At 38.2% G+C, this 25,730-nt stretch overlaps 1 protein-coding gene across 10 annotated transcripts in view; it reads left to right on the top strand.

The window, feature by feature from the left end:
* USP34 (ubiquitin specific peptidase 34) overlaps positions 1–25,730 on the top strand; it is a 112,014-nt gene that overhangs the window by 43,183 nt on the left and 43,101 nt on the right. For 5 of the 10 annotated variants that reach the window (XM_041474106.1, XM_041474112.1, XM_041474111.1 and 2 more), the window contains exons 9-34: positions 4,165–4,246; positions 4,339–4,431; positions 6,553–6,678; positions 7,061–7,190; positions 7,748–7,783; positions 8,129–8,259; positions 8,702–9,318; positions 10,011–10,225; positions 11,921–12,036; positions 12,119–12,246; positions 13,477–13,566; positions 14,065–14,160; positions 15,234–15,316; positions 15,899–16,053; positions 16,935–17,048; positions 17,727–17,829; positions 17,973–18,132; positions 18,537–18,663; positions 18,759–18,906; positions 20,505–20,605; positions 21,080–21,289; positions 21,899–22,024; positions 22,763–22,885; positions 23,002–23,085; positions 23,406–23,492; positions 24,314–24,514. In XM_041474106.1, coding sequence (XP_041330040.1) covers positions 4,165–4,246; positions 4,339–4,431; positions 6,553–6,678; positions 7,061–7,190; positions 7,748–7,783; positions 8,129–8,259; positions 8,702–9,318; positions 10,011–10,225; positions 11,921–12,036; positions 12,119–12,246; positions 13,477–13,566; positions 14,065–14,160; positions 15,234–15,316; positions 15,899–16,053; positions 16,935–17,048; positions 17,727–17,829; positions 17,973–18,132; positions 18,537–18,663; positions 18,759–18,906; positions 20,505–20,605; positions 21,080–21,289; positions 21,899–22,024; positions 22,763–22,885; positions 23,002–23,085; positions 23,406–23,492; positions 24,314–24,514 — 3,682 coding nt within the window. The remainder of the gene's footprint in view (positions 1–4,164; positions 4,247–4,338; positions 4,432–6,552; positions 6,679–7,060; positions 7,191–7,747; positions 7,784–8,128; positions 8,260–8,701; positions 9,319–10,010; positions 10,226–11,920; positions 12,037–12,118; positions 12,247–13,476; positions 13,567–14,064; positions 14,161–15,233; positions 15,317–15,898; positions 16,054–16,934; positions 17,049–17,726; positions 17,830–17,972; positions 18,133–18,536; positions 18,664–18,758; positions 18,907–20,504; positions 20,606–21,079; positions 21,290–21,898; positions 22,025–22,762; positions 22,886–23,001; positions 23,086–23,405; positions 23,493–24,313; positions 24,515–25,730) is intronic. The other 5 variants (XM_041474107.1, XM_041474113.1, XM_041474110.1 and 2 more) reach the window with 3 other exon arrangements.

Genomic DNA, 25,730 nt, shown 5'->3' on the forward strand with positions numbered 1-25,730 from the left:
GTGTGCTCCAGATGTGGGCAGTGCCTCAGCCACCCAACTTCATCATTCCCCTCAGAGATGGACTTCTAATTTAGCTGTTCCTGCCTCTAAAGATAGAACCAAATTCTTTGCAATCTGAGGTACTGTGGAGTGTGAAATCTACTGAAGCTAAAAATAACAAGCCTGAACAGAAGAGGCTCAGAGTTTTTGAATAAGTGATTCCTGCAACTGTTTCGCTGATGTCACTTAGTGAGAAATGATGATGCTTTTCAGGAAGTGAAAGATACTCTTTTTTTTTTGGTGTTACTTGGACCACAAGAGGAAAAAGTATTGGTCTTTTCTTTAGTGAGGACACTGTCAGCTTCTGGAAATAACACGTGTAAAGAGAGATTTTGTTTTGCTCTTCCCTTGGCAGTCAGCCAGGTATTCGGGTTTCAGGTTCCAGGTTGACACTGAGGCAACTTCCTGACTCATTTAAAAACCTTGATTACCCTCACTTGGAAAGCTTCCTACAGAGCAATTTCAGGTGTCCAAAATTCCTTTCACCTGTGAACAGAAAGAACTGGAATGTTACTTCTCCTTTCTTTCCTTATTTATTGAGATACTCAGTTGCAAGTTCTGTGTTGCTTTTTCCCTTCACTGCAGTGTTTTACCTTATGTTAACTCTTGCTTTCTCCATTTTTGTCTAAGCTTACTGACTTGAGTTTCTGACAGCATTATTTAAACACCTCTACTCTACCCCATTTCAGGGATCTTTTCAGATTTTCTCTGAAAAAAAAAAAAGGTGAATTTTTTCACTCAGCTCACTAATGTTTCTTTCTTGTGGCCCACACAGCAGTTAAACAAATATTCCAGATGATGTCAGAGTGGTGGTTTCAGAGCCTGCAGAGCATCAAAGAGGAAAATTTGTGCTCAGAAGCAAAAACATGTGCTTGAATGTGTGTTGGGAAGGTGCCTTCTGTATCCTCTTTGCCTTTCTGATCCTCAATAGTTGAGATCAGGGTTTCACATCTGTTGTTGTGTTATAGATCCTATTTCAGGGATGTTGTCAAGAGGTGTTAGTGTTCCTCCCTTGCAAGCTGCCAGTTCCAGAGCTGCATTTTTCCCTTGGAGCTTTTCTGTCCTGTGTTCAGTGACGTTGTGGACTGGCTGTTGTATTCCATCCAGCTCTGAGCTGGGGTGTTTTTTTAGCTTTGTGGGGAATTGACTGGTTGAATAAATAAGGTTTTCTTTGAGGGGGGTTACTTTGCTGTGGGATTTATTGCCGGATTTGGGTCATCATGTGGGTACCAAGTATTGCACCACAGCCTTAGATTAAAATGTTTCCAGGACTTTAACCCAGTCCTTTCATAGAGAGGTGTTCTTTGACCTACCAGGAGAATGCATAAACTGGAGGGTAAGAATGAACCAAATTCAGTGCAGTTCCAGACATCAAGTTGTATCACCAGCTGCACAGTTCCCCCTCTCTTCTTTGCAGTCTCATGGAATGCCTAGGGAAACTCATGTCAGAAGTGCTTGAAATACATTTCTTGGAAGTAAACCAGTTATTTTTGACAGACATGAATTATCAGGGAACTCATTAAAACATTAAAAATTTTAGGGAGAAATGGATTAAGTGTTATGTACATTTCCAGTGTGAGAGAGATTTAGAGGCAATTAAACCAGAGTAGCTGCTACCTTTGCCTTTTTATTCTCTTCTCCCTCAGCCACAACACAGAGCCATAGAGAGAGTATCAAGTTCTTTAAATGACTTTTCCTGTTGCAATCCAATTATTAAATCCATGAAAAACAGCTACTATGTGTTGCTCCCAAGGTGAATTTTCTTACTTCTAAAGTCTATCTCATTTGGATATCTAATTTGTAAAACCATTCCTTGTGCTGCTACTTTGATGTGAGAGGGAAAAGCACATTAATGCTTTGATCATAATGCATGATTTTCACTCTCACCATTTCCTTTAATACAAAAGAGTAACTTTTTTTCAGGAAAACCTTTGCTGAAATGGAAGTATTCAGGAAAGAAGACAGACACTCTTCATTTACACTGAAATTTGATTTTTTTGGTGAATCCTTGAATCTGATATTGTAAATATATTCCTTAGTAAATCAGAGAACTAAACACTTTGTGGGAGTAATAACTTGATCATTTTAACTGATTGCTGTGCCCTCAGCCAAATTTTCTGGGAGGAGCAGTTCTCTCTGGGAAGCACAAGGGCTTCATTCTGCCTTGCACAAGGATCCTCTTGTTTTTGGTCACCCTCAACAAATCCATATCAAATGCACATTTACCTTCAGAAATCTGAGATGTTGTTTTACCAGAGTTGAGCTCACCAGAAGGATAAAGAATTTGCTGCTGCTGAGAATACATCCATTAAAAAAGGCATTCCTTCAAAAGAATTATCTGTGGTTTTTCAGAATAAACATGGTGTGAATTAGAGACAGAGAACTACCATGGTAATTTAATAAAATGTGAAGGAACTCATTCTAGAGGAGAGCTTTTGTTCTTTCCTTTGGAGTGGTTAAAATGCAGCATATGACTGGATACAAAGCCTGATGGGTGTTGTGCCATGAGCAGAAGGGTTTGGATAAAGAGACCCCATGAGGAATGTGTCCTTTCATACTGGCATTGCCAGCGAGCCTAGCAATGGTTATTTATCTGGGATTCCTTCTCAAAGCTGCAGGCTGAAGAACTCAGATGCAAGAAGAAAGGAAAGGTCTTTCTTCAGCCTTGGTTAGCCAGAAATCCAAGCCCTGGCTGAGTCACAAATGTGCACGTGCCAGAGTTTGCTTTGGGTGGGCATCTTTTGGGTGCTGGGGATAGGTGAGTTTGGTTTGGTTTTGGAATGAGGCTCTGTGGGAAGCTAAGGACATCTTGGATTCATGGAGCAGATGCAGTTTATCTTTTCAATCCCTCTTTGGGCAGATCCTTTGTCAAACTGACTTTGCAGTGTGAAACTCATTTATTGGTAAGCCATAAATGATAACTGTTGGCAAACTTCTGTACCCTGCAGGCCAGTGATTCCTTAAATGTTATGGGACATTATCCTTGAATGGTGTGGGAATATTTGATTGCCAGTGTCCTGGAATTAGAAGTGAACAGTCCAGAAATGATGTGGAGTAACAGGAGCTTTGCTCCTTGGACTCAGCCATGAGGATCAGGAAATTCAAAACAATTGAAGCACTGGCAGTGTGCCCCTGAGTAGAGAATCCTACAAAGGCAATCTTTTTTTACTTAGAGAATCTTGGTTCCTTCTTGAGGATGATAAAGATTGGCAGTCCTGGATTTTAATAGTGACCATAAATGTGACATGAGCAGAAGTGGTAAAATTAACTCTTCCTCAGGTCCTCCAAGGCACCTCCTCCCTCCATCCCCTCTCCCTGTGAGACACAGCTCTGTTATTCCAGGGCCATTTAAACCAAAAGCTGAGCTTTAAATACTCTGATGTCCTGTAATTCCTTCTGGTGCCAAAATCAGAGTAAACAAACATTTGCTTGAAGAGAAGGAATAGAAAGGAGCTTATGCACTGCTTTGCAGATAGGGCAGTGCTTTCTCAAGTTCAGCTTTTGTCTTGGCAAACTCAATTTCCTTGTCCTGGTCAGTTGGAATATTTGCTTAGGGAATGGCAGTGGGTAAAGTTCCCTGTTGGTGTGGATGAGCAGAATGAGAATTTGGAAGTGTCTGTGTGCTGCATGTGTGTGAGTATGACCATGGCAAACACAGTTTGGGAGAATTGCTATTTGTGTAAGAGAATCTAAAAATGTATCCATGGCTTCCTTAAGAAAATAATTTCTGTTACTCCCACCTTTAGCTACATTTCAATACTTCTGGAATTTAATGATAAACTTGGATTAAATAGCAGTGTCAAAATCTTACCTATGAGGTCTTTGGAATTGTTTGCACATGGTCTGTTGCACATTAACTAATAAAATTAGTAGAATTATTGGTTATGTTTGCTGATTAATTGTTGATATTTGGCATTAGTCTTCCAGCTAAAGAAAAAAAAATACAGAAATCATTTGCTTCCTGCTTGGAAAAATGAATACTGACCATGGTTTGTGTTCAGAAGGTTTTTGTGCCCTCACTACAACTGCAGATACCACCTTGCAGGATGTGCTGTGCTAGAGAGGAGCACAGAGTAAATATTACAGGCAGATTATTTTATGTTTCCACTCTTTTTTCATCTCCAGGTCAATTGCAAAAGAACTTGCAGACTGGCTTATCAGCAACAATGTAGTTGAGCACATTTTTGGACCAAATTTACATATTGAGGTTTGTATTTGATTATTATAAATTTGGTGTAAACACAGAGCATGAACTTGTTGTTCTAGTAAATCTTTCCTCACTATGTTCTCACTTTGCAGATCATCAAACAGTGCCAAGTGATTCTGAATTTTCTTGCAGCTGAAGGGAGACTTAGTACTCAACATATAGACTGTATTTGGGCTGCTGCACAGGTATATATTGAATTTTTGTAATTGCAGGAGTGATAAAAGAAAAACAAAATAGAAATTAAATTGGTTTTGTTTTACGTTCTTAAGTTGAGTTGTTTGCTTTTTCTTGGCTGTCTGAGCATTTTGCTGACCAAAATGTCAAGTTAGGTGACTGCCACATTTCCTGGGTTATTTATTAGATGCAAAAAATCACCCTGGCTACTTTTATACAAGGAAAAAAATGAAGTTGTATAGCAAGGACAGAGTGTTTTCATTGGGAATGTGGATGAAGGTTGTAGGGTAGTTGCAGTATTTTTACTGTTGTGCTAAATTGCCTTGCTCCTGTGTATTGTAGCTTCCATTTCTGGTAGTCCTGGTGGGAACAATCAGGTGAAAATTGTGGCAGTGAAGTTTACAGCTGTGCTCCTCTGCTGCTGTTAAAATCTAGAAAAGGCACTGAAATTTTATTTTTCGCTTGCTAAAGCTGGAAACTCTGATAGGCTTTTTGCCTTCAGAAAGATTTATTTGTGTGCTACTTTTAATGGGTCACTCTGCTTGTTATTTTAGGTTGTGACATTTTTTATTTAGGGGATTTGAATACAATAGGCATGAGCAGGCCTAGGGAACACACTGTTAGAACAGGTTAGAATTTAAAGAGGGTTTTTTATGTGTTCAATATTTCTTTGTCATTTCTTTCAATCAAATAGTACTGAACACACACTCTGAACCAGTGTGGTCCATTGTCATTAAAACATGCAGCTGGAATGTTAATTAAATGCTCACTGGAATAGCATTTGCTTCACCATTTTTCTGTGTCAGAATAATTAATAATTATTTATTTTACAATGCATTTTAAACCAGTATTTTCACTTCCTTGATGTTTTCACACAGTATGTCACACACTGTGTCAGACCTCTGGATTTTTTTAATATATTTTATACTGCTTTAGGAATAATATATTACCTATTTTTGATAATAAGTTGAGTTGTTTGCTTTTTCTTGGCTGTCTGAGCATTTTGCTGACCAAAATGTCAAGTTAGGTGACTGCCACATTTCCTGGGTTATTTATTAGATGCAAAAAATCACCCTGGCTACTTTTATACAAGGAAAAAAATGAAGTTGTATAGCAAGGACAGAGTCCTTACTTAAACTGTTTTCACAGTTTAAGTGTTCATTTTGACATAGTGGTATTTTCACAATGTTTGATATTAGAATTAAGCACGTCCTGATCACTTCCTGTTGTTTGAAAGGCTGACACCTTTAGACTGAAAGAACAGAAGGCCTTAAAGTGTGTTTTCCACTTCTCAAATGAGCTTTCAGCCAAAAATTCATCTTCCCTAAGCTGAAGTTATCTCAAGATGTTTAAATGCATCTTTGCATAGAACCCATGTGATTTCCTTCCACTGAATCCTGTGAAAGTTGGCCTGTACACAGTCAATTGCTGACATAGATTTTCTAATGCCAGGAAGGCAAAATAAAAGAAATCATGAAAAAAAAACCCTTTTGAGGTGCAAGTGTGGTAACCAACGTAAGAAATTTTTTTCTAGAAGTTTCCTGTAACCTTTCTTTCATTTTTTGAATAACAACATCCTTACAAAGAAACTCTTTTAAGTGGCTGTGAAAAGCAGCATTTAACCAAAGAGGAGTCATCCAGGAGCACTGTCACTTTCATGTGGAAATGGAGTAGTTAGCTGAACACACTGTCAGATTTTTTGACATCCATCACTGGAAAGACAAAAAATTTCTTTATAATCCTCAAACAGTCTGTTCCTGAGTAGTCTTTATTTGTATTTACCACTGCTAAAAAGGTAATCATTGCAAATACTGCTTCCCTCAGTGTATTTAGCATATAAACTTAATATTTTAGAAGTCATATTTAAGTTCAAATACAAAACAAACTTCCAGTTCTTCTTTTCACCCAATCTCTCAGAACTAGAACTAAGGAAGGAACTGTTGCATTTGATTTGTGCCTTTGCAGGCTTTACAATGTCAAAATTACTTGAGTCAAAACTGCAAATCTGCTGGAGTTTGAAATTATTCAACAACAGCTCCTGAGAATTTGTACAAATATGTTTGCTTGCTGCAATATTTGATTTATTTGTTTGTTTTGCTGTTCCTGTTACCTGCTCTGTTTGTACCTTGTAGCTGAAGCACTGCAGTCGTTACATACACGACTTGTTTCCTTCTTTGATCAAAAACTTGGACCCTGTCCCACTTAGACACCTCCTTAACCTTGTCTCAACTCTTCATCCCAGTGCTCACACCGAACAGGTAAAGACAGGGCCAGCAGCATCACTGGCATGAGAAAAGCAATTAAATGAGAGTGTTAAACAACCATGAAGGATTTGTCTTCCGAAAGGAATATTCACTAATGCAGAAAGGGGGGAACTCTAGGAGTAAAGTTGTCATGTTTCTTCAATTGCACCTTTCCTGGCTTTTGAAGGATAATTTTTAGAAATTACATAAGCACTGATGGAAGATTCTGACTTCCTGTCTGAAGTTAGAATGTGTTTCACACATTATTTAGCTGAGTTGTTTATTTTGATGAGTTTATTTTGGTGAGCTGTAGTATTGGCCTAGAGAAAAATGAACAGTGGATCTTTCTATCCAAAACCTGCTGCTTAATGGGACTTTTCCCTGGTTTTCTTTCCAGACCTTGTATTTGGCATCCATGCTGATCAAAGCCCTGTGGAATAATGCACTGGCAGCTAAGGCTCAGCTGTCAAAACAAAGCTCCTTTGCATCTTTACTGAGTACCAACCTGCCCATGGGAAACAAAAAAGGTGTGTGGTTTTCCAGTAGATCTGGGAGTTAAATTTGGAATTTTCATAGTCTCCATGTTGAGTTTGGACAAAAAGCAGGTATAGAACTTTCTCCTCTAAGTATTTTAAAAGTGTCATGCTGGTATATTTTTCCAGCAGAACTTGAGGCTGTAGATGAAAGCATGAAAAGTCTGTGAGTGCTTTTGGGAAGCTTTGTGTTTCAGACCCATTCTGTTTGTATAGCTAGAGTAGTCTGTATTTTTCTTTGTTCTTTCAAATTCAGAAAATTATCTATAACTATTCTTGTTCTGCTGCACACATGTAGCTTAATAGCTGCACAAAATCTTATAAAAGCTTTTTTACCTAGTTTTTGGTATTACATGCTGTTTCTGATCTGGTGATTTTGTTTTCTACTGGACTGTGTATTTCCCCATAGTCATTACTAAAGGTGCTGCCAAGCCATTTTCCTCTAGTTTCCCTTTCTCTTCATACTACTGGCTTTTATGAATCATGGACAACTATATGCTGACAAAATGATTTTTAGTCACTTATTTTTCCATCCTGCTTTTTTCCATCAGAAGAAGAGGAGCTCAGAAGAGCAGCCCCTTCCCCTTGTAAGTATAATTTTAGTTGTACACCACAATCTGGCTCATTTGAGTCTACAGTGCTTTTGAATTTGGAACAGAATTAAATGTGAAATTCTGGTTTTATGAGAAATCAAATGAAATGGTATTTTGAGTAGAAATTTGTATAACTATGGCAAGAAGAGACATCAGAGTACAAACTTTGTAAAATGCTGAGTGTTCTAAGTGAAATTTTTAGTATTTAGGTACACATAGTTTAAGTTATATCCCTGTTTGCTGGAAGAACGCTCAATATTTGAGGCAGATTTATGCAGTGCTGTTACATTCCAGTAATTACCTGTCACAGAGTAACTGGGAAATGTGGTTTTGAATTAGGGTCCCCAGCAGCAAGCCCTCAAAGTAGTGACAACAGTGACACCCATCAGAGTGGAGGCAGTGACATTGAAATGGAGGAACAGCTGATTAACAGAACAAAACACGTCCAGCAGCGACTTTCGGACACAGAGGTAAGAGCGTGGGTCTGACTCTGGGAATTTTGTTACTGAGCTGCCTGGTACTAGCTATAAAAATGATGTTTTAGCTGTACTTGTTTCCAAACCACCTCAGACAAATGTATTCCTGCATTTAAATGGTGTTCCAGTTAGGTTAATCTCTTAGTAATGGACAGCAAGACGTTGTCACACTGGGGCTCTGTGCACGTGCAAAGTCTGCACATAGATCCTGTTAGCAACAAGGTAATGCAGAAAATCAATTATTAAATCTGAGTCTTGCTTGGAGCATTTTGTCATCAGCAACCAAATTGAGAAAGAGTGAATGTGAACTTGTAGATGTGACACATTTCCTCCTAAAGGAAGAATGATGTTTGAATGATGATGATGATATTAATTATGTATTTCCAGTGGTGCTTTATTTTTCCACCGATCTTAAAAAAACCCAAAATAATTTCAGGAATCCATGCAAGGAAGCTCTGATGAGACAGCCAACAGTGGTGAGGATGGCAGCAGTGGGCCTGGGAGCAGCAGTGGCCACAGTGATGGATCCAGCAACGAGGCCAACTCCAGCCACGCCAGCCAGTCCGCCGGCAGCCCCGGCAGCGAGGTGCAGTCAGAGGACATCGCGGATATCGAGGCTCTCAAAGAGGAGGAAGACGAAGAGGAAGAAGACAGGAGTCACAATCCTCAGAAAAGCACCAGGAGCGCAGATTTACGAGGCAGAAAACTGGAATCCCAGACTGGCATTTGCCTGGGAGACGCCCAGGGGCCGGCGGAGAGGAGCGGCGCCAGCAACGGGGCGGGCAAGGAGCACGCGTTCAGCGCGGACGCCGTGGCGCCCGTGGATAACCGCATCCGCATGCTCGACGCCTGCCCCCACGCCGAGGACACTGAGCACGACATGGCAGGGGAAATGAGCACTGCTCACATTTCACAAGGCTCTCAAGATTCTTGTATCACGCACACGGGGGACTTCCTCGGGGAAACTATTGGGAATGAGTTATTTAACTGTCGGCAGTTCATCGGGCCCCAGCACCACCACCACCATCACCACCACCACCACCACCACGATGGGTAGGTAGCTTGGCATTTCACAGAATCACAGAATGATTTGTTTGGAAGAGACCTTCAAGGTCATAGAGTCCAGTCCATGCCCTCACACCTCAACTAAACCATGGCACCCAGTGCCACATCCAGTCTTTTCTTAATCACATCCAGGGATGGTGACCCCACCACCTTCCTTCCAGAACTTCCTCACCCCTTCTGTAAAAAACATCTTCCTAATATCCAACCTATATTTCCCTTGACCTAGCTTCTTCTGACTCCTTCCATAACAGAAATAAAAGTGGTAGCAAAATGCTCCATCTGGGCAGAAATTGGTGTAGGGACACTCTGCTGTAGCTCAGGATAATTTTGTCTTGCAGAGATGATTGTTATCACAGACAGTTACACAGATACCTGATTTGTTAACATCTGATTGAAGGTTTCTCTTGAGTTTTGGTATTGAATAAATAAGACAGCATTTAAAAAATGTTAAAAATACAAAGTGCTGCATTTAGTTAACACTGAGAAGCCAACTCAGACATCATGCTAGTGAGATCTTCAGTTTACATATCTGAAGTTGTTTCTCCAATTCATACAAGGGCTGCTGTTCAAGCAGATGATTCATCCTGACTTTAGCTTTAGGGGAGGTGTCTGCTCACTTGTAGTCTGCTATAAACAACTTCCTCTTTGATATTGTCCATTCTGATATTCTTCTTTTACAGGCATATGGTTGATGATATGCTTAGTGCAGATGATGTCAGCTGCAGTAGTTCTCAAGTCAGTGCAAAATCAGAGAAAAATATGGCAGATTTTGATGGGGAAGAGTCTGGCTGTGAAGAAGAGCTGGTACAGATTAATTCCCATGCTGAGCTAACATCTCATCTTCAGCAGCACCTCCCAAACCTGGCCTCTATCTATCATGAACATCTGAGTCAAGGTAAGAGTGATCAAAGAAAAACTGAAAAACTTCGTTTGTCATTTTGAATTAGTCTCCAGTAATTAAAATAATGAAGTTATTTTAGCCATTTATTGTATTTGTCCAAAGAAACCATGATGACTGCTGAGAACTTAATGTTTCTCCAAGAGATGAATTTTTGTGTCTGTGTTCATTTGTCAACACAGAAGCATTCATTTGTTTTTAGCTGTGTTTATCTTTTTGAATCCCCCACCTTTCCATTTCATCTGGAGCTTTGAATGCAAGTTAAAACAAATAAAGGCACAAAAGAACCTAGTAAGTGTTCTTTCTAAAAGGTTATTTAAGTGTAAGGAAAGGTGGTACTGAAATGCAAGACTCTCTTTAAAAGATTTTCCACTCTGAAACTTTCTGCAGCTTTTGTGCTGGTGGGTGCACATTACTGTGATTTTGTACATTTAACATCATAAATTAACCTATAAATGAATTAACCATAATGGGCTCTAGGGAAGATAATTCTGGAAAAATGACTTAAAATATGACTTGATACTTTTGGGAGTTTGCTGTAAAGGGCATTTTGTGCTATTTCATCTTACACTGCCAAATCTTCTGGTTTACTTCAGGGTGCCATTTAAAATGCTCCTAAAACACTTCTCAAGAATTATAGCATCTTTCCATATGCTGTTTTGGCAGCTTTATTTTCTCTTTTACCCTGTTTTTGAACATAATGGAGAGCAGGGTTGGTGAAGGGTTCATGTTTTTCTTCACTGGCCTGCAAGAACCAGGTTTGCTCTCATCCAGCAGAGAGCAAACCCAGTGCTGTTTATATATTTCCATGAAGTAATTGAATGAAAAGTTTTTATGATAAATTTTAGCCTGACATTGAAACTTTGGATTTTTTCCTATACTGCAGAGTTGAATAAACTATTAAAAACTTTATAAATCTATAAATCAGCATATTTTTTTCAATATTTTCCATAGATATTATTTGTCTAACTGAAGATTCAAATTACTGGTTCAGCATGAGGCCTTCAGTGCATTTTATTTTTGACACCCCTAGTTTTGCATGTGCAAATAATTACAGTGTTCTCTGTGTGCAGTCTGAATTTTCTACTTGACTTTGCTGTTCCATGAAAATGGTATTAAATAGTAGATCAATGAATGGTGCCAGCTGTGGGCACAGAGAGGAAAGAAAATGTCTATCAGTGTTTATGAAAACATGATGAGTTTCTGAAATCCTGCACTTTGATGTTGTAGCACATGGAAAAATGCTGTTTGTTTTCTCTGGTTTTCAGCTGGATGAAGGGAATCCTGTAGTAGGAGGGGAATTTATTGAAATGTTCTCCTTCCCTGCATTCCAGCCCTGGTGGTTATGGAGATAACTCCCTTTGGACCACGACACCACAGAAAGGATTAAGAAATATATTAATTACAGTATGAATTAAATTAAAAAGCAATTGCATCTGCAGTTCTTCAGTGCTGTTTTTAATTGCACTTTGCCAAAAGCAGTGTAAATATTGGCCCAACTGCCCTGTTGGCTTCTGGTGCTGTCTTTTAAGAACCCATATGTGAAAAAAGGCTGCAATTACAGTGTTGTTGCACTTTGAAATAGCCCAAGTTAACAAATAAAATGTGTTGTTGTTTGTGCACTTAGGGAATAATGTTCAATTCAGATGGTTCCTTCTGTTTGTTCACTAGTGATCTTTATATTTTGTGCAGGACCAGCAGTTCACAAACATCAGTACAACAGCAATGCAGTGACAGACATTAATTTGGATAATGTTTGTAAGAAAGGAAATACCCTGCTCTGGGATCTGGTCCAGGATGAAGATGCAGTGAGTCAATACCAGAAAACACTGTTTTAAAAAAGAAAATAAATACAAAATATTCATTGTCCTTTCTTTCTATTTGCTGTAGATTCATCTCTCTGAAGGGTTAATAAATGAGGCAGAGAAGCTGCTCTGTTCTTTAGTGTGCTGGTTCACTGACAGACAGATTCGAATGAGATTTATTGAAGGCTGCTTAGAAAATTTAGCAAACAACAGGTAACTTCAATCATAAATTATCTGTTTTATAAGTATCTTATTTTTATTTTTGCAACATACCAGAAATCCAAGCTGACTATTTCATTTTACAGGAAGACAACTTAAACTAGACAAAAGCAAAAGAATAAAAATAGTTTCCAAAGTGTTGTGGATGTTTCTGATGCTCCATTTCTTTTTGTTTTGGTGTCCTGAATTTCTCATTTTGTTGCATTTGTCTGTTCTCCCTTGTGCCAAAGGTTATTGCTTTCCTGCCTTTGGTAAAATCAGGTCTGCACCTCAGTCAGGGGCAAGGTCAGGTGCCTTGGCTAAGCATTTTATACTGAATATTCAGATTTTACACACAGGTGGCTGAGGAACAGACAAGTCTGTTTGGGGTCTAGTTTCTATGAGGAAGGAGCACCTTGACCTCAGAGAACTTGTTTGATTACCAGCCAAAGCTGTGAGATTGTCCTGGTGAAAGTGGAATTTGTTTTCATGGTACAGATAACTGCTAGACATCACCTGCTGTGTTACAGTGTTACCTTTTTGCTGAGAACTGCATTTGGGAGATGAGCTACAAGCATGCTGAGAGATGATTCTCAGCTCTGTGTCCAAGGAGTTGCATGTAAAGAAATTGAGTTAAGTGTAGTTGAGGTTCAGAAAACTTCTTGGTTGTCTTGATGGGAGATTTCACAAGCACAGGAAGGACATGAGCCTGTTGGAGCACCTCCAGAGAAGTTGATAAGAGGGATGGAGCCCCTCTCCTGGGAGGAAAGGGTGAGAGAATTGGGATTGTTCAGCCCTAATTGTGGCCTTCTGTTCCTGAAGGGACCTGGCAGAGAGACTTTTTACAACAGCCTGGAGTGACAGGACAAGAGGCAATGGCTTCAAAATTAAAGAAAGTAGGTTTAGATTAGATATGAGGAAAAAATTGTTGATTGTGAGGCTGTTGAGACACTGGCACAGACTGCCCAGAGCAGCTGTGGCTGCCTCATGCCTGGAAGTGTCCAAGGCCAGCTTGGATGGGGCTCTGAGCAACCTGGGATAGTGGAAGGTGTCCCTGTCCATGGCAGGGAGTGGAATGAGGTGGCTTTTATAAAATCCCTTCCAATCCAGATCACTCTATGATTTATGATTTACAGTGCTTTCCTTCCGTTGGTTTGCTCACAGAACTGGAGCTTCTCAAAGGAATTTTTCAATGAATTATTTCAGTTTTGTACCAATCATCTTGTCATCATTTTTCTCCCTTAGATCTGTAGTAGTTTCACTTCGTCTTCTTCCCAAGCTGTTTGGAACATTCCAGCAATTTGGGAGCAGCTATGATACACATTGGATAACAATGTAAGTTGTCCCAAGAGTTTAGGGGGTCTTTGGTGTATAAAACTCTTTGAAAGGTGAAGATAATACAGAGTTCAGCATTCCTTAGCAGAACAAACCAGGTAACTGCCTGGTGTAGCTGTAGAGAACAGACTGACAGAACTTTTGAAGAGGTGACAGTGATAAGCAACAATTATCCTTGGCCTTTTTGATGTGACATTTAAACATATGCCCAGTTCTGAGTTAGACCTTTTCTGAATTAGGGCCTTTAGGAACAGTTTTCATGGGCTCCACAGGGAGTGTTCTGTCAGTCCTACACCTGAAAATGGCATTAGGAAACCTTAAGGATTGCAAGGAAGAAGAGAGTACAGTACTGGAAAATGCTCCTGAGATGGAAAACTGAATGTTTACTCTGGGGGGTTAACGTGTGTGCCATTTTCCTGTAACAGCTGGCTGCTTCTTGGGGCTTTTCTGATCTTTTGAATCAAACCATAATACCTTCTGTCCTTTGAATTGCCACAGGTGGGCAGAAAAAGAACTAAATATGATGAAACTTTTCTTTGATAATTTGGTACACTACATCCAGGCAGTCAGGGAGGGACGACACAAACACGCTCTGTAAGTACACAGCTGACTTGGACTGTTTGATATTTTATGGTTTTAACCAGTGTTGCTGCTGATGTGTTCTTGTAAGTAAAGGCTTTCTGTATGGACATTTCCTGCCTAGGGAGACAAAAGGCTGTAAAAACATTTTAAATGGCTCCTTCTTCTTAAAAAACTCAACTCTCGTGTCATTTTTTGTTATAGATGTCATGTTGAATATTTGTGTGCAAATAAAACATGGAGGTTTTGATATTCAAGTTAATTTAAAGTGATTTTGTATACTAGAACTATTCAAATGTTTTAGTTTTAAAATTTGTCTTGCATGATTTTTTTGTTTGAATACATCCATCTGCACTTTCTAATTTGTGTGATTAAAATCAGGTGTATATAAACAAGCACTGCAATTTCCAGCTCCCCAATCCCAGAGGAAGAGACTGTTCATGTTTTGACAGATGTCAAAGTCAATATGGGCGCCCACATCTGAAAAATGTTGCTATTTATGGGTCCAATTTAACTCCTTCAAATCTAACTTCACCCTTTATGTTAGATGTTGCTTTAGTGAGGAATTACTTAGGAAGGTAGGATCCTTTAAATTCAGGTAAAATGGGAAATTGTTCTGCTCCTTTTACCATCAAGCTTTTACTGCATAAATAGAAGTAAAGTCTATATTTTTATATAAGTTATGAAAATATTTTCATAAAGAATATGTATCATTTGGAATTGGAAATCTAGAGTAGAAATAACAGCATTTTACAATTTAGGGGGAAAAATAGGGTAGATCCTGCAAGGTGACAAAATGATACACTTGAATTGAACTGTAAGACAAAAAAACCCACTCCTATGCCCCTTCTCAATTCCCTAGAAAAAAAGACTTTATCTAGTGACAGCTTTTGTGTCACTCTGCTGTTTGGGATGGTTCTGCAGCATCTTCAGCTGGGATTTGGGCCATACACTGAACTAGAAATTCAGAAAGAAGCTTGTAAGAAACAATTATTTATGCTTTTAAGAGACACACGGGTGAGTAGGAAAGAAGTTATGGCAATAAACAACGAAACAAACTTCAATTTTTTGTCCAAATTTTCATTTAGATACAGCCACAGTGCAGAGGTTCAGGTTCGTCTCCAGTTCCTGACGTGTGTGTTTTCAACTCTGGGATCCCCAGATCATTTCAGTGAGTATTTCAGGTTATCTTACCACAGCAGCACCCCAGAGAAAGGCAAAAATACCTCTTTGCAATCCACGTCAGCTTTATATGTTATTTTCAACATACAATTTAGAATAATCTCTGAGACAGTTTCAAAAGAAGGAAGATTTTTTTGGCAAAGGCACAGAACCAGCTTTGGAGTTCAAATTCTGTTGCAGTTTTGTGAGAACAAAGTTTTATGTTCTTTGTGCTGCAGTTTTTCTAAATAGTAGGATTGTAGTAATTACTGAAGGAAGATAATACATTATGTACTTATGGTACATAATGGTTTGTGTCCATAATGAGATCTTTTACTGGAGTAATGTATTCTAAAAATAAATAATTCTTCATATTTTAATACTGTCAGATATTAATTTTCCTTATGAAGAAAGAAATTACACTTTTTACAATTAATATTTGGGTGGTTTCACTGTAGATAGTCAATTTGTCATACAATACATTTATGTGTCATGACCTGACAGAAATATTCTGATTTTTCTGTGTGTTCTTGGCCTTTATGGAATATTTGGTGTTATAAAGGAGTAGTTAAAAAGACTTCCCCAATTGTAGGGTTGAGTTTAGAACAAGTGGACATCCTGTGGCACTGCTTAGTGGAAGATTCTGAATGTTATGATGATGCACTACACTGGTTCTTGAACCAAGTACGGAGTAAAGACCAGCACGCCATGGGAATGGAGACCTACAAACATCTTTTTTTAGAAAAGGTATGTGCAGAGTTAATTGCAACCTTATCATTCCAATAATGAATAGAATGTTTCATTCCATATCAACACTGTTTATGGCATTTAAAATAGTTTCTATGGAAATTATCTCTTCTGTAGTCCAGGAAGGCCCTGCTTGTCATGCAGAGGTTTTTCTCTGCTTGGAGAGAGGAAGGGAATGGATTAGTGGGAATTCTTTTCACACTACAATTTACCTGAGTGCTTCTTTACAAATAGCCCATGTGTTTGTCTGCAGATGTGTAGCACTTTATTTTAATTTGGGAAAAAAACTTCACAAAACTATAGCTTGTTTTATGCTGTACAGCTCCACCTGACTGAAAAATGGACTTTTTCTTTTGGGAGGGGTCTACAAATATCAGCAACACAGCCACTGAAAAGACAAACATGCAGAGCTTTCTCCAGGGGGTTCTGTTCCATCCATCTACTTTGACAGATGGCATTACAAAATGGATAGATTGTGCAATAATTAATGTAGTCTTAGTTCTTTTCCAAGATGACACAGGTTTTTGTCTAGTTTTGCACATGTATAATTTTTTTTGGGTTGATGTCACATATGCTAACAAGTTCTCCTGCTGTTGGTAAGTTAAGCAGCTGATGTTGAAATGAAGTAACTTTTTTTTTCCCCTCTGCATTGTTACAGTTCAAATAATTGGTGAGGTGAACTGTTTAAGCCAATTATAGTTGATTTTTTTTTCTATCTATCTAAAACTCAGGGTATGACCTTTTTCAAGAACAAATCTGTTTGATCTACTGCATTTGAGTGGGATTAATAATAGCAGTGATTAGTAATAACAGTGCCAGTGAAATAAATGCCCTGTACTTGCTCTCTGTTCCAGCAGTGACATTTTTTTGCATTTGTTTAGATGCCACAGCTCAAACCTGAAACTATCAGTATGACTGGCCTGAACCTCTTCCAGCATTTGTGTAACTTGGCTCGACTGGCTACGAGCGCCTACGATGGTGGCTCCAACTCTGAGGTGAGCCTGGCTTCTGTCTCTGGCTTTTCTTCTCTCTGCCACCTGTGGGTTTTGTCTCTCAGGGCAAAGATAGGAAACCACCAAATCCTGATACCTGTTGCCTGCATCTCTTTGTGCAGTTTATCACATTTGATCATAACTGAACTGTATCCACTGTTGAGTTTAAAAAACAGGTTTGTAACATTTACTTACCTATTGAAGAAGAGTCAAGTGACATTCTGTTAGTCATACTTAACTGTGACTACAAGTGTGTTGTAAAATATGTCTCAATTTATGCATTATGTGCTTTAGAAGTTTTTTATCCAGAGCAATTACCTCATAGATAAAATTACATTTAGAATATATTCTCTAAATTGATTTGAGACATTTTTTTTCTTGCAATGAATATTGATTATAGTTGTGGTTTTCCAGCTTCATTTGGAAGTACTCCTGTTTGTCAAAAATGAAATTTCACTATTTTGAATTTCAGCCAGTTCTCCTCATGTGTGACTTTCAAACTGTTTCTGAGAAATTTAGAGTTCTGTAGTAATTGGTGTGTGCAGTGATGACAGTGGAGAAAATGAGATATTGTTATGATTGAGTCAAGAGGTAAAAAGAATGTCTCAGATTGAAAACCCTCAGTCCCAGTAAAATAATGAGGCAATGTTTTGTTTGTGTGCTTGTTTTCCTTTTGTCCAGCAGCTGTGTGGCATGGACCAGTTCTGGGGCATTGCTCTAAGGGCACAGTCTGGAGATGTCAGTCGAGCAGCCATCCAGTACATCAACTCTTACTACATCAACGGTATCAGCTTGCATTTTCATCTCTTTTTTTTTGCTGTTTGAAATGCTTTAAAGAATACCCAGCACTATCCTTTTCTTATTCTTAGTATTAAAATGTGTTGTTCCAAAGCTGTGCCTGTAAATTGACTTGAACTGGTATTGCAGGTAAAACTGGTCTGGAAAAAGAGCAGGAATTTATTAGCAAGTGTATGGAGAGTCTGATGATAGCTTCGAGTAACCTGGAGCAAGACTCTCACTCGAGTCTGACCATTATTGAAAGAGGGCTCTTAATGCTGAAAACACACCTGGAGGCTTTTAGGAGAAGGTAAAGAACTCTATTGATATATTTGGATGCAGACTTTCTTTCTATTCCTCTTACCATAATGATGAGTGTGTTAAGAGTGATTATTAATTTAAGGAATAGTTTCTTTGTGTAAAGGGAATGATTGTGAAAGGTAATAAATAAAGTTTAAACAGTTACCAGAGCTGGCCCTTGTTCTTATATAAACATGTGTGGATGTGTTTGTGTTTCCCATCCCTCACCAAAGAAACTTCTGAAAAGTTATTTTAATTTCATTTCAAACACAGTGAGGCTATCAATAACTTCTTCTTACTGAAAAAAAAAAAATCTAAACAACTATTTGCAGGTTTTGTCTTTCTTTCATTGTTCAGCAAACATTTGTTCAGCACACAAAACCACTTTTTTCATGTTTTTCTTTGCTTCCTAAGGTTTGCATATCACCTGAGACAGTGGCAGATTGAAGGCACTGGCATCAGCAGTCACTTGAAAGCCCTGAGTGACAAACAGTCTCTACCTCTAAGGATTGTCTGTCAGCCAGCTGGACTTCCTGACAAGGTGAGGGAAAATCCCTTTCCAGGCACACCCTCCCCTGCTCAGTGCTGGTAATCCCACAGCTCTCTTGGGAAAATAAACCACCTCTTTTCTTTCAGATGACCATAGAAATGTACCCTAGTGATCAGGTGGCTGATCTCCGAGCAGAAGTCACACATTGGTATGAAAATTTGCAGAAGGAGCAGATAAATCAGCAAGCACAGCTGCAGGAGTTTGGCCAAAGCAGTCGCAAAGGGGATTTCCCTGGTGAGCTGTTCCTACCTGGAGATTTTGCCTTTACCACTCAAATGATTGTGGGTTTTTTTCCCCCCCAGATACCTCAGCTAAGCAAGCATTATGATTTATTTTTTTCAGCTGTAGCTCAAATTAGTATCACCCTCACTTCTAATTAATAATGTTGTTTCTTAAGCACTGCCATTTATTTGAAATAGCAAAGAAAATGTAAATCCTTTAAGTCCTTGAATCTATCCAAATTCCATGTTCCAATAGATTTCCCCCCACATTATTTTTCTTCTTGTTGTTTGCATGATGCTATTTTCTGTAAACTGGAGATTCTGTTGCACATGACTTGGTAAAATTCTATATGTCTATATATCTTATTCTGTATTTCATCTGATTCATACACTTCTAGCTCTGCCATTGATTCAGAGTTTGAAGCCACAATTCAAATTCATAATTTATGCTCTGTATACATGTATTCCAGTCAGGTGGAAGATTTTCCTTACTCCTGCAATTGCTTTTTAATTTATGGTCATCCAGTAGAAGAAATGATTCTTTGTCCTGCTTTGAGGCTCCTAATTTGGAATGTCACCTTGCTTTGTATAGTGAATATGCATCCTGGTTTTGTTCCCTCTTTGTGTTTGTGAGTGAATGAAAATTCCTGCTTTATCCTTCAGGAGGATGTTCTATTCCTGATATTATATATTACAGCATTCTTATCAGTTATTGCAGTTAAAAATGTTTTCTGAATTTTCTTTATGTTTTCTTCGTTTTTCTTTCTCATTATAAGCATGAGCTAGCATGTAATGAATGATTATCTGAATAAATTCTGTCCATGAGCAGCTCTTTCCAACACCACTATTAGTATATGTTTAAACATGATTTAAACTTGCTCTTCACAGTTTAACAACTTCTAAAAAACATGTTTTAATGAGACACAATGTAAGTAAACCAGACTGAATTTTGGACACATTAATTGCCTTCTTTGTAGAATCCTTTTCCAGCCGCTCATCAGAAAGAGTTTTACTAAAGAAACTGTCTTGTTTTCCACTCATAGCAGAAAATGCTTATTTTTATTGTAACTGGCATTTTAGAAACATGTGGTCATGTTGGGCAAAGTGTGCTTGTTAGAAGAGAGGCTTGGTTGTCTGCACCAAATGGAATTTAATTCTTAAACTTTTAATTGTTCAGGTTTCTTGTTCAGTGCTGAGTTCTTTGCAGGGTGTTCTCTGTTTTCCCTTCTGAAGTGGTTGTGACTTCTTTGGTTCCAACTTACACTTAAGTAAGATTAATCAATGCTTCTTTGACTTAACCACAAATGTGTGGTACAAGGGCATATTGTTGATGATCACAATCATTTTCCATTATCTTTCTGTGTAATTTGCTACAAAGTATGGTAAGGCATGTTTGAGTTTGTATTCTAAACACTTTTCATGACCAAGTTGGCTGACTTGGTATTGCAAAGATTATTTGTGAATACATACAAGTAAATTTAGTTTAATGTAATAACCACTTTTCTTAAGGAAATGACATCAAGTTTTTGCCTCTGCTGAGGGGTGTACTGTTAAAATTGTGAAACTGAAACTATGATTCCAGAATTTTGCTGAAATAGGCTTTTATCCTAGGTGGCCTCATGGGACCTGTGAGAATGATTTCATCTGGGCACGAACTGACCACTGACTACGATGAGAAAACGCTCCATGAGCTGGGCTTCAAGGACATGCAGGTACTGCCAGCATGGGAGCAGTGCCAAGGCTTGGCTCTCGTGTCCTGCAGCTGATTGCTGCACGTGGGGCTGGGTGTCATCAACCCCTGGGTGGTACCAGCTCAGGGCTGGAGTCTCCCCAGCCTCGGGGCAGAATCAGGAGCACAGAGCTCTCCATCCCCTAATATGAAGCTCAGAACTACACACTGAAGCGGCACAGAATCCAAAAAACCTAAAAGCTAGGTTTTAGGTTTTAGGCATTCATGAATGCCTAAAACCTAAATTTTAGTTTGAATGCCTTAAGTGAAAGCAAACCCAAACTTTGGGGTTTGAATGGCTTAAGTAAAAGCAGACCCAAACTTCATTTGTGGCACTTGCTGAAAATGCTGCAAAGCCAAGATTTGACTACAAAACAAAAATATGTCTTTAATTTTTTAATTCTGACCCTTGTGAAAACATCCCATGGCTTGTCATAAAGTCTTGTCTCTGTTGCAGATGGTGTTCGTGTCCCTCGGTGCCCCCAGGAGAGAGCGCAAAGGTGAAGGTGTCCAGCTCCCAGCTTCCTGCCTACCTCCTCCTCAGAAGGACAACATTCCAATGCTCTTACTCCTGCAAGAACCTCATCTTACCACCCTGTTTGATCTGTTAGAGATGCTGGCCTCTTTTAAGCCTCCTTCTGGAGAAGTGGCTATGGAAGATAGTGAGGTAATTCAGAGGAATTCTATTGGAACAATTACATTTAAGTTCTATTTCATTGGGTCTGGTTTTCCTATTTTTTGTCTACTCTGTTCAATTGCTAGAGATGTTTATTGCCTGCTCATTCACGTGCTAAAATCTTTTGTAATTCTCCTTTGTTCTTTGCAGTGATATCGTTCTGATACATTGGAATGTTCTAAATATTGTAGAAGTTATAAAAGCAATTCTTAGGAAAAAATATTGATTAAGTAGATGTGGTGACTCATAATGGGGATTGGCTTGAAAAGAGATTTGTAGAGTTTTATTGCAAAAACCCAAGCTTCATCCTGTATGCCATCGTTAGTTTGAGGGAAATTAAATCATATATAGTACATTTGAACTTGTAATTTATTTATAAGTTTTATCTGCATTTAAATATTTCAGAATATGTGATATGATTTAAAGATTATGTAACTTAGTTTCTTGCAAGTTGAGACCTCAAGTATCATGTCCTAATTATGGATTTAGCTGTTAGATAGGAAACAGCTTCTTAATTACAAATAAATAAATTTCTGGGCTTTGAAATGTCATTTTCTCAAAGAAGTTCACAGTAAGAATGGTTCTGGTTTGGTTTGTCAGAGTGCAAGGTGTGAAGAGCTCCATCTCCATGCAGAAAACTTATCCAGACGTGTCTGGGAACTCTTAATGCTCCTACCAACGTGCCCTAATATGCTGCAGGCATTCCAGAATATTTCTGATGAGCAGGTGAACAAAGTTTCTCTCTATTATACTTGAATTTTTTAGCATCCTGTGCTTTAGTTGAAATTTCCACAAATAGGAATGTAATGTAGTAAATCTGTTAAGTGTGCTGAGACAAGAGCAAACCTAATAAATCTAAAACTAAACAGATATACCAGCTTAGCTCCCAAAGTTTCTTTTTATCATTTATTTTCAAAGTTTATTTTATAAATTAAAAGAGTAGTCAGGACTAATGATCACAATCTTTTTGCTTGGATGGAAAGAGCAGTTTCTTCAGCTGCAGCCTGGCTTTAACACTGTGGCTGTTGTGACAGTGAATACTTTTCTACTCTGTTCTTCAGTTCATAGCATGGGTTGCTTGGAAGCACAGTTGATTTCTTGTCCTGCAGAAGAAAATATTATTCAGCCTCTTGAAAAAGTGGTTAAAATTGCATCCTAACAGATTTTAGATATTACAGCTTTTTATGCACACATGCATCAAAATTTTGGTTACAGTGTGACACTTGCTTTCCTCTAATGTAAAATTGTGTCTATTTTACCATATAATGTTGCCTTTTCATTATTCATCTTGTTAATCATGTATAGAAATCTGCTTGAAATTGTCTAATTTTCAGATAACAGATGAAATTAAACCCCAAATAATTTGTCCGTGCCACTTGAAAAATCCTCTCCCTGAATTTTTAGATAGATGAACATTACAAATAATTGTATTAATTGTTTTCTATCTTTTTTTCATCTTTTAAGGGTAATGATGGCTTTAGCTGGAAGGACCTTCTGCGAATAAAAAGTGCCCATAAACTTTTGTATGCCCTGGAGATTATTGAAGCTTTGGGGAAGCCCAACAGGAGGATAAGACGTGAATCTACGGTAATTTTCTTGCACAGAACCTCTGTGCTTCTCTGAACCAAAGCATATCTTGATGATTTATTTTATAATATTACAATTCTTGAGCTGTTTTTACAATTAATCTTGTTTATCTTTAGGGCAGTTACAGTGATCTTTACCCAGACTCAGATGATTCAAGTGAAGATCAAATAGAAAACAGTAAAAACACATGGAGCTGCAAGGTTTGTTTTTCCTACAGTGTTCCATGACACCTGAGACAATTTTTCAAGAGAAATGTAGAATTAAAAACCATTTAAAATATTATCTATCCTAAACTCTTTTATCTCAAATTTAGGGGTAACATTTGCAAGTTTTTCTGTGTTACCAGGCTTGTAAATTTGTGGTAGCCATGTACAATTACTTCATTTGTTCTCATAAAATATCCAGCTGAATAATTTGTAATTTATTTATTAATTTATAAAGCTTAGGTTGGTATCTAACTGATCTTAGTGGTATGTCTGTATCTGCTTTTTCTCTCATTGATTCCATAATATACTTACAGTTTGTTGCTGCTGGAGGGCTCCAACAGTTACTGGAAATTTTCAATTCTGGAATCTTAGAGCCTAAGGAACAGGAATCGTGGACTGTGGTAGGTGTTCATTGACCCTTTCTCTCCAGAAGAATTCCTGGTATTTGTAAAGACTTTTAATACTTTGAGCCTTGGTTACAGTTACTTTTCTGTTGTGAAATAGATCCATTCTCTGATTGAAATCACCAGAGTCTATGTAGTAGCATCTTTTTTTTTGGGAATATTTTATATTGCTGGAAGAGCTTATTTTAAAAAAGCAAGTATACATATACTTCTGCTTTTTTATGTTTTAAAACTACCCTTCCTTTTTCCCTATGGATTTTGGGGAGGGTTGTCTATACTTAAAATTGTAGAACTTAAAACTGTGGTTTGTGGAACCTTAGAGGGTAAAAACTTGGGTTCCTTCCTCAGGAATGATTGCAACTGCATTGATGTTACTGTAACAGATCATACTTCTTTAAAGAAGTCAAAAGTAGCCAAACAAGAATGGAGGATTTATTTATTTTTGCTCTTTTTTCTGCTTATTTTAGGGAAGGCTGTTATTTGGAGAATTATTTAGTTTTGTCTGTGTTAAAAGCAGTAATCTGTTAATTATCTTTCCCTTGTCTAAGAGGTCAAGAAATACCATTTTCCCTTGCTGTCAGTGAGACAACTAGCATAGTGCCTGTGGTGCTAATAATGAACATGTTCTATAAGAATGACTAATAATCATCTTTTTCAGTATTATTCTATCATTAGTTTGAGCTGCATTCAAGCTACTTCTGGTTTTTTCTCCTTTATACCTTGCTGAAGTTTTGAGTTGCAAATTCCATAGCAGGCATTGAATTACATGTAAAATAAATCCCTCAAAACTGAAGATTTCTTTTCCTTCCCCTCCCCAGTGGCAGCTGGACTGTCTTGCTTGCTTGCTGAAGCTGATCTGCCAGTTTGCAGTGGATCCCTCAGACCTGGATCTGGCTTACCACGATGTCTTTGCCTGGTCTGGGGTAGCAGAGAGCCACAGGAAAAGGACGTGGCCGGGCAAGTCCAGGAAGACAACGAGCGACCACGTCAAGGGCCTCCACATCCCCCGGCTGACAGAGGTAGGAGACACACACAGGTTCTGTGAGCTCTAGCAAACAACTCCTTTGCTAAAGGAGGACATGTGAAGTCCTTATTTTAGTAATAAAATCCTGCAGTGGAAAAGTTAGTAGTACTGATTGATCTCAGTAATATAATTGATCTCTTAGCTGTTCTCTAGAAAAGTATTGGAATAGTTTTAAACCTGGCAACCAAAAGGTGTTTTTTGGTGATTGATGAACACATTAATTGGGAATTCAGAATTCCAGTGCTTTGTCACTGTTTCTTAGAGTTTGTTTCCTGAATTGATCAGTCCTTTTTTACAATAGCCTATTATTATTAACTTGTATTTATAACATGAGCTGCCCTTGTCCTCGCTAAATCCATGTTGGATTCCTTTAGTAAACACTGAAATAACTTTATTAGGGATATCTGAGTGAGTGTGAGCTCACCTGCAGCTGTGAACCTTCCTGCCAGATTCCTGCATGCTGACTTCCTAAGGCAGGCCAAGCACATGGGATATTTTGGCATCAGGGGAACATGCAGTGTAAATTGACTTTCTTGGGCACAGGACCAGCTGTGACTGCCAAAAAGTGCAGGTCTGAGCTCTGAGCTGGAGTCCCTTTTGTTATACCTGGAAAGACCTTAACTATTCTATAAATACCAGTCATTTTTGACAAAACAAATCCCTAAATCACCAGGGCTGCTGTCATACAGGGAACTTACCACATGTATGAAATTTTTGAACATGTAAATGGTGCTGTTGCTTTCTCTGACTGGTTTTAAATTTTTTAGTTGTCAATCAATTAATATTTTTGATTGCTGTGGATTTGATATTTAAATATTTTAGAGATTTTCTTCAGACTTGGATTTTAAAATTCTGTGTAGTTTGTCAGATTTGCTAAAGATGAATATTTTAAGAAAGTGGTTAGTCAATAAAATGTGTTGATCACAGAGATAGACAAAATTTAAGTGTCCAACCTCATCCTCAGCCCTGTCTCCTCAAACTTAAGGTTTTTAAAAGGCTGTGAGTAGTTTATGCTTTAAAAACATACCGTGTTTTTACTAAAAGGATTGAACAAATGGTTGATTTTCCTATTCAGTTTAATTGTCTTCTTTAGAGAATGAAATTTTAGCATCTAGACCTAGTCAGTGAAACATGGGATTTTAGCTCTGCTTTAATAAAACCAGTAAATTGTTAACTGTGAAGATGCTGTGACTTGCCTTTGGCCCTTCCTC

This window comes from Pyrgilauda ruficollis, unplaced genomic scaffold, assembly GCF_017590135.1.
Source record: "Pyrgilauda ruficollis isolate IOZ18807 unplaced genomic scaffold, ASM1759013v1 scaffold31, whole genome shotgun sequence".
Taxonomy (NCBI): Eukaryota; Metazoa; Chordata; class Aves; order Passeriformes; family Passeridae; genus Pyrgilauda; species Pyrgilauda ruficollis.